This window comes from Fusarium graminearum, chromosome 1 (genome assembly GCF_000240135.3).
Source record: "Fusarium graminearum PH-1 chromosome 1, whole genome shotgun sequence".
Classification (NCBI taxonomy): domain Eukaryota; kingdom Fungi; phylum Ascomycota; class Sordariomycetes; order Hypocreales; family Nectriaceae; genus Fusarium; species Fusarium graminearum.
The window spans coordinates 6,470,000-6,485,793 of record NC_026474.1 but is presented as its reverse complement, the minus strand read 5'-3'; the positions used below and the strand labels follow the sequence as shown (position 1 = coordinate 6,485,793).

Below are 15,794 nucleotides of genomic sequence, written 5' to 3'. Positions count from 1 at the left end.
AGATGACAAGTACTACACCGAGATCACATGGGCTTCTTTTCTATCTATTAGACAGCCTGCGCACACCCTCCGATCTGATTATCTTCCACCGCAAGCGCTGGTTCGAGAAGATTCTTGCTGTGGGCGTTAACCCTTATCTTCGTGTTAACCTGCGCACTCGTCTTCTGCGTCTACTCTACCGCGCAACTTGCATTGAAGGCGGCAGCACCACGTTGATTACTCGATTTGGCATTCTGAGCTGGCTTGATACACAGCGCGCTTCATTCGAAGGAGGAGAGGAGGCAGATGTTATGGCTGCGCTTATGAAGAGGATCTGGGAGACTTGTGACCAAGAAAAGGTCAAGATTTGGAGTAAAGGAGGTGTTGAAAAGTTGCTTGCTGCGCATGTTTTGTAAAATGGACAGTTTGAATCTATATAGACCATATATGATAATTGATATACCCGGCGTTACAATACGACGAAGAATCCTATAGATGCCAAAGTGGTGTTGACAAGATCTCAGGCGTGGGCATTCAAAAGTGACAACTACGACACAGGTCAATTCTTGGAATATGCTCACGAAGAACAGCGTCACGCAGAGAGCAATAGTGAAACGTCAAACTTGGTCAAATTTGTTTGTACACGTCTGTATGTACATATTCCTAACCATCTACCACAGTAAACACGACTGAACGAACAGACACCGAACAATGAACACAGAAATGCGTGTCTATTCACACAAGATAAATCCCCCTTCGCTAAGTATTATGGATAAGACCGGCCAAAATCATTTGTGCCGTTAAACAAAAGTGTTAAGTTTTAGTATTCCCATTCCATGTTCGCCATATGTAAAAAACAAATAAATAAAAGATTTCCAAGTTCAAATAAACAAGATTATCGCCAGGCTTTAGATAGGCATTATAAAGGCCGTTTCAATGGATTCTTATGCAGTCTATAGTTGGCCAGAAAGCAAGGCTTCAGTTGCTGGAAGGAATGTTAGCTTGGGTTCTCGAAGCAGAAATAAGAGTGAGGAAACTTACCAGAGTTGATGTAGGCCCTCTTTGCGTCTAGAGGAACGTTGAAGCGTCTCTCCAACTCTTGCTTGATGCCCTTCTTAGTGACAGTCATCAAGTCGGCCGTCTTGAGGATGTCGCGGATCTCGGCGAGAAGGGCGTCATCACTGGGCATGCCAACCATCTCCTCAGGAGAGAAGAATTGTGAGCCACCGAACTGGCTGGCGCGGTTACCAGGCATCTCAGAGTGGGCCAGAGACATGCGAGACATGTTCGGGTGACCGAAGCCGGCAGTTGAGCCAGGGCGGCTGGGTTGGTAGCCACCATGATAATCAGAGAAGGGTCCTTGAGCCTTGGTGGCATAGCTGTAGCCGGAAATCTCGGATCGGACATCGTCGCGAGCAGTCTGGGTTTGGGTCTCCCAAAGCTCGGCCTGGTACTCCTCCCACTTCTTGCGAGGGATCGAGTTGGGGTCGAACTTGCCTTCGTCGGAAACGACGATCTTCTTGCCAGACTCACCAGCAATAACACGAGTATTACCCCAGTTGAAATCGTCCATGTGCCAGAAAGAGTAAAGAGGCAGACCGAAGGAGAAGACGGGAATGGCAGCAATATACATGATCATCCAACCAACCATCTCCCACTTGCGGCGCAAGATGAAGATAATGGCTTGCAGACCGTAGATGGCACCAAGCAGCAAGAAGGCTGTGATGGGCACGACGGAGGGGTTGGACGCGACCTGGTAAATCAGGTAGACGATATACATGACAATGACAGGCTGGACAATAGTACTCAAGAGATCGACGAAAACGACGAATCTCATACTGAAACAACAGAAACCACAAAGTTCGGCAAGAGGGATAAGCTCGACCAAGTTGTGCACAGTAGAGTTAATCCAACGACGTCGCTGAGACAGGAAGACGGCCCAAGAGTCGGGAGCAATGGTCCAAGCCTGCGCGCTGTAGAGGTACTTTGTCTTGTACTTGCCGTGGTACTTGAGGAGCAGAGTCGTAAGGTATCGATCCTCACCAAGGTGAAGCAGGTTCTTCATGTGAAGGGTATCAACACGAATCGTGGAGTAATCTTCGACAATTTCCTTGCTGACGAACAAAGGCTTACCAGTCTCGGCAGCGCGAATTCGATACATAGAGAAACAACCAGGCAAACAAGTGACGGAACCGAACAAACTCTCAAAGGCCTTGGACAAGTTGTGAGAAATCCAGTACTCGTAGACCTGAATCATAGTAATGAATGAGCCCTTGGCGTTGGTCAGAGCGGTTTCACCACAGCAGGCAATCAGGCGAGTATCATCGATAAAGGCTGAGATCATGCGAGTAGCTGAATCGGGAGCGACGACAGTATCGGCATCAATTTGGAAGAGATATTCGTAAAAGGTTGGGTTGACGCCGATAATATTGCGGATCTGGTGGTACATCTCGAGCTCCATGGGGCTCATGGCGAGGTTATAGTGAACACGGTTGAGGAAGCGCATGAGAACCATCTGAGAGTCTCGCTTACCACGGTTACCGGGACGAGCGACTTCAGAAGGCTTGCCAACCTTGACAATGACCATGAAGGGGACAATGTGACCTTGGACTTCGTAGAGACCAGAGTAGATCTTACCCATGTTGTGCTGCTTCATACCCTCACCAAGAGCCTCGAAGCTGAGGGGTTCGGGGTCAACAGTCTCAGAGACACCAAGAATATCAAGGACAATGCGAGGCGTAGGCCTGTCGTTACCCTGACCGATAATCATACCGTCACAAACAACGACAAGGAGCTTGCGCTTATCATCGTACTTCATGCGGGAAAGCGAATCGATAGCACGGCGCAGAGAGTCCTCGTCTTCGGTATAAGCGGGAATCATACACATGACGAACTTGTCGAGGTTCTCGGGAACGTTCTTGCCACCGAATTGAAGCGCGGCAAGGAACTTGAAGACCAAGATAGAAGCAAGCAAAACCGAGATGGCCAAAATGAAGTACTCGGCGAATTGACAACGAGTAGAGTTTCGAGTATCAGAATCACCAATGTAGAAGAGGTTGTTCAAGCAGGTCTCCATACGTTGCTTCTTGACTGCGCTGAGCTTGATGTTGTCCCAGTACTTGGAAACATCTTGACCCTTAGCACTTCGGAAGAGCTGGACAACACTGTCCTCCATAAAGTCGGTAGCACCGGGAATGTTGGGTGTCGCCTCACCGGGCTTAGTCTTCATGCGAAGACCGCCCTGCATGTACTTGGTCATATCATAGACCTTTCCGTGGATGGTGACAATGTTCCAGGCGCTGTCGCGGGCGAGCTTCTCGACATACTTGGGAGTGTAACCCATTCTGCCCTTGAGGTAGACATGCTTAAAGGTGTACATCTGCTCAAAGTACCAATCAGGTCGGCTGTCGTTGGTACCATATCGGAAATCGTGGTAGACGGAGTTGACGTCGACATCTCTTTGCGCAAGAAGCTGAGGCTGGCCAGTCATGTTGGTGTTTCGGTTGTCGAGAGTAACCTCGGGAGGAATGGCACCATCCTTACCCTGGCAAAGAGCAGAGACCTGGACGGGGAAGAGAGACGTAATGTCCTTTCCAGCGTACTTCATGAGAGTAGTTTCGCTGACAAGGTCGCTACCAGGATAATGGTTGGGGATGAAGTTCTCAAGATCAATGACGAATCCGCGAATGGCAACATAGGCACCTTTGCTGCCCTTCTCACCGTCGTAAGAAGAGAGCTCACCAGAACTGTACACATATTGCTTGGGGCAAATGAGCATGGGGAATCCGACCATGAAGAAGGCGGCAACAGCACACATCAACCAAATGAGCATGTTGATAGCAACCTTTTCTCGCCAGGCCATTCGAACATCCTTACGGGACATGCGTCCGATTACTCTGACGGCAAAATCGGGGATGAACCAGGTGAGGAAGTAAACGAGAGCAACCCAACGCTTTCGGCTGGGCTTATCTCGGTACTCTTCAACTTCTTCAAGTGACTTCTCGTTACCTCGCTCAGCCATCTGCTCACGAGTATCCAAGTTCTTGAACATGTCGCCACCGCCAAAAGCAGAAACACCAGCCTCAGAGCGGTTGTCATCAGTGAAATAGCCACCCTTGGACTTCTCGCCATACATGAGAGGGGTGTTGCCACCAGAGACCAGATTCTCCTTGGAAACACCATAGGGAATTGACTCGGCAGGGGTGAGACCGTCGCCAGCATCAGAAGAGTGCAGGCCGCCGTATCGGCCACCAACAGAAACGGCTTCGCCGAGCTGGGCAATCTCCATCCAGCAGCGCTCACTGAGGAAGACACCAGTAGCACCCACACGGACTTCATTTTGAGGCCACTGCTTCTCCTCAATGACCATCTCAGCACGCTCACGTTCACTGCCCACCAAAATTGTCTCAGAATCTGTCAAGCCAAGGAACTCGCCGAAAGGCAAGAACAGACTGAAGTCGGCAGATCGGAGGCGCTGGCTGATTTCTGCAATACCAAAGGTCTGCACCTGCATGCGCACACACTTGCTATCAAACTGATTGGCGATTCGTCGATCGTTGGGCTTTAAGCAGAAGATGAAGTACGAGTTTGTACCGGGGTCGGTAACAGCCTTTTGAAGGTTGTCCAGAGAGGCAAGGAACTGGCCTGAGGCTCCCTGTTCCGGAGTCATATTGGCGTTCTTCTTGTTGGACTCTCCCACTTGGCTCTCCCGATCAAGCTCCTCCAGGGCCTCTTGCTGTTGGCGTCTGTGGGCAGTGCTGGGTCGACCAGCGCGGGTAGTCTTTCGTGACATGACACTAGGTGCACGCATGGGCTTTGAGCTGACAGTAGCCTGCATTACGGTTGTGCGTTCGGTGGGATGAGTGACGGTTTGAAGAGCATCCTGGCCGAAAAGGCGAGCAACAAACTCGCTCTTGGTACCGTTGATCATGTTGAGGAGATCACCAGAGATGACTTCGCTGTTCTCCTCGATAAGTCCCTTGACAGGGTAGTCAACCTCACCAGCAAAGTGCTTGACGGTGAAGCAAGCCGAAGTGTTCTCAGTCAAGAAGTTGCTACCTGGCAGCTTGGCCTGGGCAGAGCCGACCTCAATAGCAGCGTTCTTGCCATCGAAGCGTCTTCGGAGGGCCTCGAGAAACTGCATGTCCGTTCGGTTGCGTCGGGTCTGGTCGTCGAGGATGCTGAGGAGACCGTTGCCAGGCTTCAGGATACCTCTAACAGCATCCGAGTTGTCGAAGTAGCTGGTAGCAGCGACACTGACCTCCTCAGACTCCAGCATATCAGCCTTGCGGTCGAAAAAGTTCTGAAGAGTCAGGTTGTAGATGCTCTCAGTAGCAGCATTGTTAAGAAGCTGGTCGAGGGCAGATCCGGTGGGAGTTTGCTGGCAGAAACCGGGGAAATCGACGATCGAGACAGTGTTAGCAATAGACTCCTCGGGGGCACAAAGGCGCTGGTTAATGGTCTCGAGAATCCAGGCAACAAGAAGAGAGTACAGTGTTCGTGCAAGCTCTCCAGCGTGGGCGCGAGCACCGTTGGGGTCAAGCATGACGGTGACACGTTCTCGGTGAATCATCTTGGTCTTGTAACCCAGAGTAGTCTGAAGGTCGGCAGAGCTGACACCAAGGAAGGCCGCAACAATGCTGAGGACATCCTTGTTCTTCACGGCTGTGACAGTAGTACCACCCTCGTGAGAGAAACCACCACTGTCATCACCAGTAACGCTGGTCTGGCTAGTTGTCTCAAACTCAAGCTGGCCAATGTGAAGAATACTGGCGAGAATCTGGCAGATCTCAGCGATCTCGGCACGGGGGAACTCGAGCTTTCGGAGAGCATTCTTGAAGACTTGGAAACCCTCGGCATCATTGATGCCAACCTTGAGCTGAGTAGGGTGGCCAAGATACTTCCAACGCTTTTGAGTGGTGCCAGCAGCCCCAGAGCCACCATCCAGACCAAGATGAGACTTCTCGGCCTCGCTTGTACCAGCAAGAAGATAGTACAGAACGTGGAAGTTTCGCTCTCCTGTTGGGACATCGGCGATACGGCTTCGCTCCAGACGATGGTCGAGAAGCTTACCACCGATCAAGATGGGGTTGGTGGTAGCTGAAGTATCATACTGCAACTCGTAGAACAAACCAGACTTTGAAGCAGTCGGTGTTGTGGCGGTCTTTGTAGTTGTGAGACTGTCAAAAACATATGCGGCAAGAGAGAGCTTGGTAGAGAGAGGTGTTGATGATTTGTTGAGGAGAGCAGTAAGGAGGTGGGCTCGAATGGTTGACTTTCCAGCGCCAGATTCACCCCTGAAGAGTTATGTTAGTACAATGTCGAACTATGAGTGTTTGCAACACTTACAAAAAGACAATGGCCTGGTTCTCGGATCTGTGTCCTAATCGCAGAAAGGCTCGGTCTGCAATATCTTCAGCGCCAGCCATGGCGCTTCCCTCCTTGCCGCCATCGGGACCCTTTGACGAGTTGGTGTAGGTGTTGAGTGAGATGAGGGCATGAGAGGAGAGTCGAGCGGTAGGATGAGAGACATGGAAACGACTGGCAAGGTGAGCAGTGAGATGCGTGTCGGACTGGAGATGTGCTGGTAGCGAAGGCAGAGAGGGTTGAGTATGAGCGCCTCCTGCGCCGCCGAGCTGTGGAAGGCTCATGGCCATAACAGACAAGCCAACAAGTGGCTCTCGATGATTATAACGATTCGGTGGGTTATGGTATCAGTTCGTGTCGTGAATTGTTTATTATAGACTCGATCGGTCGTTGTTGATTAGTGTAGTTGGGATGGTTGTTGGATAACAACAAGTCAACAGGCACTCTGAGCGAGGGTAAGGGTGCAAGTAGACAATAAACGAGTGTCAAAAACAATAATAAAGATGGAAAAGGTAAGAGGCTCCGGATTCAGAATCAGAAAACCTTCACCAGGAGGATTGAATGGTCGGTAGTAGCGGGAAATCAATCTACTTGCCAGACCAAAGGTAGTAGGTAGTATGTATTAACACAGCACCAACAAAAACAACCTGGACTGGACTGGACTGGACTTGACTGGGCTGGGAAAAGGGATTGTTTTCTTGGGGTCGACTGGCCACATGCAAGTCTTCTCGTACACAACAGGGAGAGTGGAGGTGGGATTTTCTCGAGTACGGATGTCCTTTGAAACAGGTTATGCAGTTCGGACATAGCGCAAAGCCCCCCCTTTGGCCTTGGACTGATTTCTATGTTTGGCTTGTCCCACGACCACAGCATAAAAATGGGCGCCCATACGAGCTTTTTCCCTGCCCATAGCCACACGGCACTTCCGTCTAGCAGACTACAGACAGCACAAGTTGTGAGCCCCCTGAATTTGTCTCTGTCGTGCTCGTCTGGCTCTTGGCACTAGACTTGTCACGAGCCTCATCTATATTGGTAGTTTGGGTCTGTGAACAATAGAGAAACATGTCTACTGCTGTCTATTCATGCTTGGATGACACTGAATGAGATGGAAGTGCGGCAGAATGTAATATGCCTATTTCCCATGCATGGCTGATAAATATATCACGGCCGCAGTGTGCGCAGTGCATCACAGATCAATAATTAATGGTTTCTGAAACAGCGCTTGTACTCAAGCCGCTTACTACTGTAATTCAATTCAATCTTGATCGCGATGAGATCAGTACACTGTACAGACTGCACATTGAAATGCCACTTAATAAAAGATCCGGTAGTGGCTCTGTATCACCTCTAAAATAAGTCTCAATCGCGTCTCTCCCTCGCTAAGAGTAGATTGCCCATCTCACTTAATATGGACGCCACAACGGCCAGCCATGACGAAAGCTGAGCATTGGGTTCAGATGAAGCATTCCTCAGTTGTTGATGCTATAACCAAAGGGGACAGCACAAGCTCATGATGGGATGGGTAGCTGCATCATCGACAACTAACGTCCGTTTTGTTTGGACCCATCGGATGGTACAGTATGGGCTGGTGCGAACTCTTTCTTCACAGACCCAGACCCCTAAAAAAGAAAATCCCATACAATCCCTGACCCGGTAACCATCCAGTCACTCGCTCCTCGAATGATATTCCTGCAAATCTTGGGTGTCAACCCGCACAGACAGGGACAAGACAGCGGGTCATACAAAAGGCTTGTTTACATTTTATGCTCCGTACTGTGCGCATTCACAATCCCCTATACAGCGAGAGCGAGTCTCAGGCCTTGAGTTGAGACATGTTTCTGCTTCGGCTTCCATGAAAGCCGATGACCTGTTGACTAATGACGGATGTTATGATGGCGGTAAATTTAACATGCCAAAATAGAGGGTTCCAGACATGTTCAAGGGATCAAGACAAGACCACATGTGGCCAACACCCTTTACTGTCTATGACACCGCAAAGAAGCGGCGAGGCAAGAATGCAAACGGGCGTATGGGCATTCTCCTGTGATATCTCAGGGGTCTTGGTCTAGAATCCCCACTGTCAAAATTTCAAAAGTCGCCTCAAAAAAGACAAGGAGAACGTTGTACCGTCTCTCGGCTTGCTGGGGTCAACCTCCCGGCTCCAGTGATCGATCCTCCCCATCGGTCTTCTGGAATGTGTGCCCGAAGTGTGAAAATCGATACTAGCCCGCGATTCTCCCTCCCCTGCAGCTGTTATTTTAGGACCGGGAGATGGATGGCACAGTCATGAAGGATGCCATCCATCCTCCCGTCTTTGTTCTTATGACTCCGGCTCACCACGAGACTTTTTGTTTTTATTTCCTAAATCTGACTCTCGTGATATCTATTCATCCTGTTATCCTCACATAGCCCACCAAGGTCCCTTGATACGTGGTATGAGACTTATGCGAGTGAGAGAAGAATCGTATTTTGTGGAAATATCCGAGACATCCTTACTACTGCTGATCTCAAATCAGGCTGCTTTGACGCGAGCCCCAGCATGAATGGAACAGTAAAGAATTATGAAGTCTTGATTGTGTCAGAATATAGGCCAGGTAGGATTAATTACTAAAAGCCAAAGCTTGCTTTGAGTGCAAGTAGTCTTACAATTACTGGTCTTTACGTAGCATCTCATGCGATGTTGTCGGTTGCTAAGTTTAGGGTAGTTAAAGTGTCAATATATCTTGTTGAGATAGATTACTGTACGTACCCACGTCCCAGCTGCGGATCACAACTGTCAGCCAACGTTGAACGTTGCAGCTAATGCTAATGCTACCTGCTAGCGATTGATTAGTGTTGATGCGCAGCTCCCGTTGAATGAATAGACCCATTGACTCCAGACGGGCGTTGAAGCTTCACGCGCCCTGAGCGCTCGGCTGGCTGTTGGTATATCAAAATGCTACACAGTGATGGAACTCTATCAACAAGAGGGTTGTGGTCAACGCGGAGCAGAGTGGAAAGTTAAAAGACAATAACCTGGAAAACGAACTGTTACATGTAGATCAATGAAGGGATATGGGTTCTCCTTGATTTTGGGCCACAACCAGATAAGATTATCGGGGCGATGCGAATCCTCGATCTTGTTCGCGTCTGCCCTTGTTTTCCCGATTGACACAACTAGGCTGGTGCTGGGAAGTTGAGAGAGAGTTGGGTGTAACCACATGCAAGCCGAAAACCTGGGTTGTGTGACATGTGTAACGTATACTACGTGTACGAGTGTGTTTAAATCACCACCAAAGCCTTACTGTACTACCATAGAGGCACAGCCTCTTCTCTATGCTTATTACAGATCACAAACTTGAGTATTGCCATATCAATATGCATCTCCATGTATACACATACATAAAAACTGGCTAGCTGAATAACCTGCACGTCGTGCATCGCGAGACTTTTCTCTCAGGGACGCGTAGTCAATGCAAGTGAATGATTGAATGAATTGGCCCGACCCTCGTATTTGGCTTTGACCCACACACCACTCAACTCCAATCCGGACCCAATCCTTACTAAACACAAGGTTCTTTGCCCTGCCCTCGGGTCGGGCCCCTTACCCCGACTGGTGATGGTACGGTCGGGTTGTTCCAAGTTTAGATATGCGATGGACGAGATCCATTTAGGAGTGACAGTCAGGACAGTGTTATACAGTGTCGTGTGCTTGACTGTCATGAGTCCTCTGGAGGATACAATGGAGCTGCGATGTTCTCCGTTGTCTCTTGTAGGCTAGGTAACATTGATTGTGTTGTGTTTGCAGAGAGATGTCATCTCGACACACATCGTGCTTGACCAGTTAAATGACCCCTTTACAGAGCAAAGCCCGCCTGAAGCGCCACGTCCAGTCCATCGCTAAAAGTATCACGATGGGACGTTGGACATGGAATACAGCGCACTTGGGCCTTGTGCCTCCCCGTACACAGTGCATCATCAGCTGTATCCATTTTCGGAGTCGCCCTTTTTTGCTGGGGCATGCTACAAAGCGCACTAGACCATACTGCTCGACCTCCTGCCGCCCGCTACTGCTACCTCTGCCTCGCCAGTCCTTCAGACTAGACCACCCTGAACAGAACAAGACCCAGTCGTTTCTTCAACTCTACGAAAGCCTACAGCCTCTCGTCTTGTCTTGTCTTGCCGTTTTTCTGTTTTCGCTACAGCTTCACTGACCGGCCTCACTCGCTTTGGCTGCGTCCTTTTTTTCATCAATCGCTACTTTATCCTAATTACTGACTATCTCCAACCTCCCTTTACGCAGTATTCATAGTCGCCTAGGCCGTGATACTTCATCCGATCAGGCAAAAAGGAGGGCGGCGTTGCCTAGCGACCGAAACCTTGATCCCATCAGTCAACCATCTTCCTGCACGCCTTTCAGCCGCGTCCAATTGCTGGGGAGTCGATCGCTATCGTATCCATTCGCTCATACATCTAATTGTTATCGTCTGTCGTTCCTCTTTCGATTTTCCGACGTAATATCTTTTTGCACCATACACCTTGTTGCACTTAGACTCGGCCGTTGAAACCAACACCAAAACCCAATCCCGTGTACTACATCTACATCGCAACGTGCAATATCCTGTGATTGTCCCCATCGAGGGCATCACTTTCATCGACCATGGCGAGACGAATGTCCATGTATTCGATGGCCTCCGAGGCTATGGGCGGTCCTCAAGCTCCCCAGCAGATGTCTACCACGACTCTCCTGAATGCCATCCACAACATCTACCTGTCTTCTCAACCTTATCAGATCGATGCCGGTACTAGTCTGGTTGTCAACACATGGCTCACAGCTGCTCAGGCTGGTGCTACTGTTGATGCTACCCTCGCTGCTCGAGCCTGGGAGCATGCTAGGCGTCGTGCTGAAGATGGATGTGTTGTTTTAGGGTATGTTTCTTCCGATGTTGCTAATTGTCGCCGTTGCTAATTCATTATAGTTCACTCCACCAGGCAACTCCCTCGCTTCTCGTGCCGTTCCTGAACACTTTCCCGTTCGCCATTCCCGCATCCATTTACAAGTCATTGGAGGCTGTACAACCGTTTCTCCGATGTGTCACTCCATACAACGCTTCGGCCCCTCGACAGATCGCACTCGGCGTTACACTGACATTGAGTTTGGGAGGAAGTGTCACAGGAGCCTCTCTGGCCTTGTCTCAAGGTGGAATCGATACTGAGAATGGATTGCTCAACGTTCCTGCCGAGGCTGGATACCGTGCTTTTGACGTTTTCTACTATTTGCTCACATCCGCCTCGACACCCGCGGAGCGAGAGTTTCTAGGCCTCAAGGCGCCTTCAGCGTATGCTCTCCTTGCTCGCTCGGGTACTTACGAGCCTCCTTCTTACCTCATCACCGCCGATGATGGTGCCGCTGCCGACGACTTTCGCCAGGCACTCAAGGAGATTGGTATCAAGGGATCTGTCCACCGTAACTTCATCTCTACCTTGGCTGGACTTCTCAAGCTTGGCAACACTCTCGACTACGATGCCGATTCCGACGATTTCGAGGAGATCTGCGAAGATGTCAGCGGTCTTCTTGGTATGGAGCCCGAGGTTCTCATGCAACAGTTGAGCACTGAGGATCGACGAACACTTGTTGCTGGCTTGTATGAGGCTCTCGTTGACTGGGTCATTTCCAAGGCCAACGCTGCCATTGCCGCTCAGATGCTCCGTATCCGAGATGGCGATGAGTCTGTTGATGGTCGTGGCGTCCGCACTCCAAACGAAAACGAGGATGGTGACACCGTTTCCATCACTGTTGTTGAAGTCCCCGAACCCGCTCTCGGCAGGGCTTTGGCCATGCGAACCATTTTCGACGACACTTTGGGCATTAACGCTGAGATGATTGAGGATGGTGTCGAGATCCACCCTGCTTCATCTTCTGTTGTTCGGGAGATGCAGCAGGCCGTTGCCGATGTCGCGCCCGATCTGGGCATTATGACTGGTCCCCAGGGCCGAGACCGCCAGCATGATATTGAGAAGCGAGAAGTCATTTTAGAGAAGGCTGCCTACGCTTCTGAGGAAGACAGCTTCCTGAAGAAGTTGTTGTTCCCTGTTGAGGGTCAAGGCATCAACTTGGGCCGAACTGGTCGTTTCGATCTACCAGGTCTCCTGAGCTCTAGCCGTGCCTGGTTTCATCTCGCTCTGCATCCCACAGACGATTCTCCTGCTAACTTGGCTACCCTTCCTGCTATCACCTCTGCGTGGTCAGCTGGTACCATTTCCCGACAGCTCCGTTCTTGGCGTCTTCCTGAATGGGCCAACCGTCGTAACAGAAGTCTCGACTACACAGCTGATTTTGATGTAGACGAGTTCGTTGGTCGTTACGGCGCACTAGGCTGTAAGGATGGCAAGGACGGTATCGAGACTTGGATGCTCGAGAGAGGCTGGAGCAACGGCGAAGTCTTTATTGGCAAGGAGCGAATCTGGGTCCGCGAGGGTCCTTGGTGGGAGGCAGAGAGCATGCTCGACATCAAGCCTGCTCACAGTCTTCAAAGCATAGGTCAAAATCCGTTCACATCCGGTTTTGACACAAGCTACTCAGCCAACCCACCCAATGGCAGCGGCTTCTTCCCTGCTCCCGCTATGGACAACAGCATGAATGGCAGCAATGACCAGCTCATGCATACCCGTAATTTCAGCCAGGGCAACATGAGCCAAGCCACTTTCAACCAACACCCTCACTTGAACCCTCAATCAGCACCTTCGATTGCCCCATCTGCTATGCGCAATGCTCAGCCCGCTACCGGTGACTACGGTCTCGGTAACAAGGGCGACACCTACAAGGGACAGGTATTCTATAACGATGATGGAGACTTCACTGGTAAGCTTGATGGAGACCTTGCCAAGGACAAGAAGATCGAAACCAAGCCCCTGACCTTTGGCCGACGAGCTTGGGTTGCTTTTGTTTGGGCCTTGACTTTCTGGATTCCTTCACCTCTTCTCAAGTTTGTTGGACGCATGCGACGACCTGATGTCCGTATGGCTTGGCGTGAAAAGCTCGTCTTGTTCTTCATTATCCTCCTTCTTAACGGCTTGATTATCTTTTGGATTATCGGTTTCGGAAAGCTTTTGTGTCCCAACGCCAACAAGGCATGGAACGTTAAGGAGGTTGCTGGCCATGCAGAAGATGAGGATGCTTTCTGGGTTGCTATTTTTGGCAAGGTTTACGATATCACCGACTTCTGGCGACAACAGCACAGTGATACCAGCATTAAGACCACCAAGACGAACATGTTGCCCCTCGCTGGTATGGTTATGGATAACTACTTCATGCCTCCCCTGAACAGAGCTTGCAGAGGCCTCGGCATCAAGGAGACTGTTCAACTCACCTTCAACGAGACTATAACGAACCCTCTTGCACAGCATGTTTCTGGTTTCTACACTCGCGACCGTACCAGTGCTCTTCACAACGCTGACTGGTTCTGGACGACTTTCCAGCCCAAGATCAAGGAATACTACCATGGTGATCTCGTTTGGAAAGAAGGCACCGTTAAGAGCCAGGGCTCAGGTAGCGAGCAGCATCCATGGGTCATGTACGGTAATCAGATCTACGATCTTACGGATTATCTGCACACCCTAGATGTCAACGACAACTTCGATACCTACAAGTTCTTGAACGAGGACATGGTCAACTTATGGAAGAACAGCCCCGGTACCAACATCAAGAAGGATCTTGACCTTCTCATTTCCAACGCAAAGAATGAGACTGTGGCCGCCAACCTTAAGAACAGTTGGCAGTGCATTCAAAACATTGCGTACAAGGGTATCGTCGATTTCCGTGACTCACCCCGCTGCCGTGTCAACAACTGGCTCCTTTTGGCCTTCGCCATTATCATCTGTATCGTCACCGCTGTCAAGTTCCTTGCTGCTCTACAGTTTGGTTCCAAGCGACGTCCTTCGCCCCAGGATAAGTTTGTCATCTGCCAGGTGCCCGTCTACACTGAGGGTGAAGATTCTCTTCGAAAGGCATTGGACTCGTTGACGGCTCTTCAGTACGACAACAAGCGCAAACTTATCTGTGTCATCTGTGATGGTGTCGTCGTCGGTGAAGGCAACGATCGTCCTACACCCAAGATTGTTCTCGACATTCTCGGTGTTGATCCCAAGGTTGATCCTCCTGCGCTTCCCTTCAAGTCTGTTGGCAACAGTGCCGAGCAGCTCAACTACGGTAAAGTTTACTCTGGTCTGTACGAGTTTGAGGGCAACGTTGTTCCATATATCGTTGTCGTCAAGGTTGGCAAGGAGTCTGAACAGACCAAGTCTAAGCCTGGTAACCGTGGAAAACGTGACTCTCAGATTCTCCTTATGAGCTTCCTGAACCGTGTCCATCATCGCGCTCCCATGTCTCCTCTCGAGCTTGAGATGTTCCATCAGGTCAACAACATTATTGGTGTGGACCCCGAATTGTACGAGTACCTTCTTATGATTGATGCCGATACCTGCGTTGAGGAAGACGCCTTGAACCGTCTTGTTGCCGCCTGTGCCCACGACGCAAAGATTGCTGGTATTTGTGGTGAAACCGCCCTGGAGAACGATGAAAAGACTTGGTGGACAATGATCCAAGTTTACGAGTACTTCATTTCTCATCATCTTGCCAAGGCCTTTGAGTCTCTCTTCGGCAGTGTTACTTGTTTGCCTGGATGGTAAGTCCCTTGACCCTAACGTTTTTGACGTAGCTAACTCGTCCCAGTTTCACCATGTACCGTCTTCGAAGTGTTGACAAGGGCAAGCCCCTGATTATCTCTGATGGTGTCATTAAGGATTACAGTGTTTGCGACGTCGACACCCTCCACAAGAAGAACCTTCTGTCTCTTGGTGAGGATCGTTATCTCACCACCCTGATGACCAAGTACTTCCCCGAGATGTCCTACAAGTTTATCCCTGATGCTCAGTGTAAGACTGCTGCCCCTGAATCTTGGAGTGTTTTGTTGTCTCAACGTCGACGATGGATCAACTCGACCATCCACAACCTGGTTGAACTTATGCAACTCAAGGAGCTCTGTGGTTTCTGCTGTTTCAGTATGCGCTTCGTTGTGTTTATTGATCTTACCGGTACCATCATTCTCCCTTCAACCACCGTCTACATTGGTTACCTCATCTACGTCTTGGCTACCGGCACTGGACCCATTCCGTACATTTCTCTTGCTATGATTGGTGCCGTTTACGGTCATCAGGCTCTCATCTTTATTCTCAAGAGACAGTGGCAACACATCGGATGGATGATTATCTACATCCTTGCTTTCCCTATCTACTCCTTCATTCTTCCCCTCTACTCCTTCTGGAACCAGGACAACTTCTCGTGGGGTAACACTCGTATCGTCATTGGAGAGAAGGGTGACAAGCAGGTCGTTGCTGTTGACGATGAGGGCTTCGATCCTCGTTCTATTCCTCTGCAGCGCTGGGACGACTACGCTATGGCCAACAACCTC

The 15,794-nt window shown here is 50.0% G+C and overlaps 3 protein-coding genes across 3 annotated transcripts in view; 2 read left to right on the top strand and 1 right to left on the bottom strand.

The window, feature by feature from the left end:
* Positions 1-2: 2 nt before the first annotated feature.
* FGSG_12040 (uncharacterized protein) lies at positions 3-783 on the top strand (the record flags this gene model as incomplete). The annotated part of the gene is made up of 3 exons (XM_011319520.1): positions 3-360; positions 475-628; positions 681-783. 3 exons carry the CDS (start codon positions 3-5, stop codon positions 781-783), a joined length of 615 nt encoding a protein of 204 aa, XP_011317822.1.
* Positions 784-932: 149 nt separating this feature from the next.
* FGSG_01964 (uncharacterized protein) lies at positions 933-6,635 on the bottom strand (the record flags this gene model as incomplete). The annotated part of the gene is made up of 3 exons (XM_011319519.1): positions 933-964; positions 1,021-6,275; positions 6,328-6,635. The coding sequence occupies 3 exons, from the start codon at positions 6,633-6,635 to the stop codon at positions 933-935; spliced, it is 5,595 nt and encodes a 1,864-aa protein (XP_011317821.1).
* Positions 6,636-10,984: 4,349 nt separating this feature from the next.
* Positions 10,985-15,794, top strand: part of FGSG_12039 (chitin synthase 6) — a gene marked incomplete at both ends in the record, with an annotated part of 5,305 nt that continues 495 nt past the window's right edge. The window contains 3 exons of the mRNA XM_011319518.1: positions 10,985-11,253; positions 11,304-14,988; positions 15,042-15,744. Coding sequence (XP_011317820.1) covers positions 10,985-11,253; positions 11,304-14,988; positions 15,042-15,744 — 4,657 coding nt within the window. The remainder of the gene's footprint in view (positions 11,254-11,303; positions 14,989-15,041; positions 15,745-15,794) is intronic.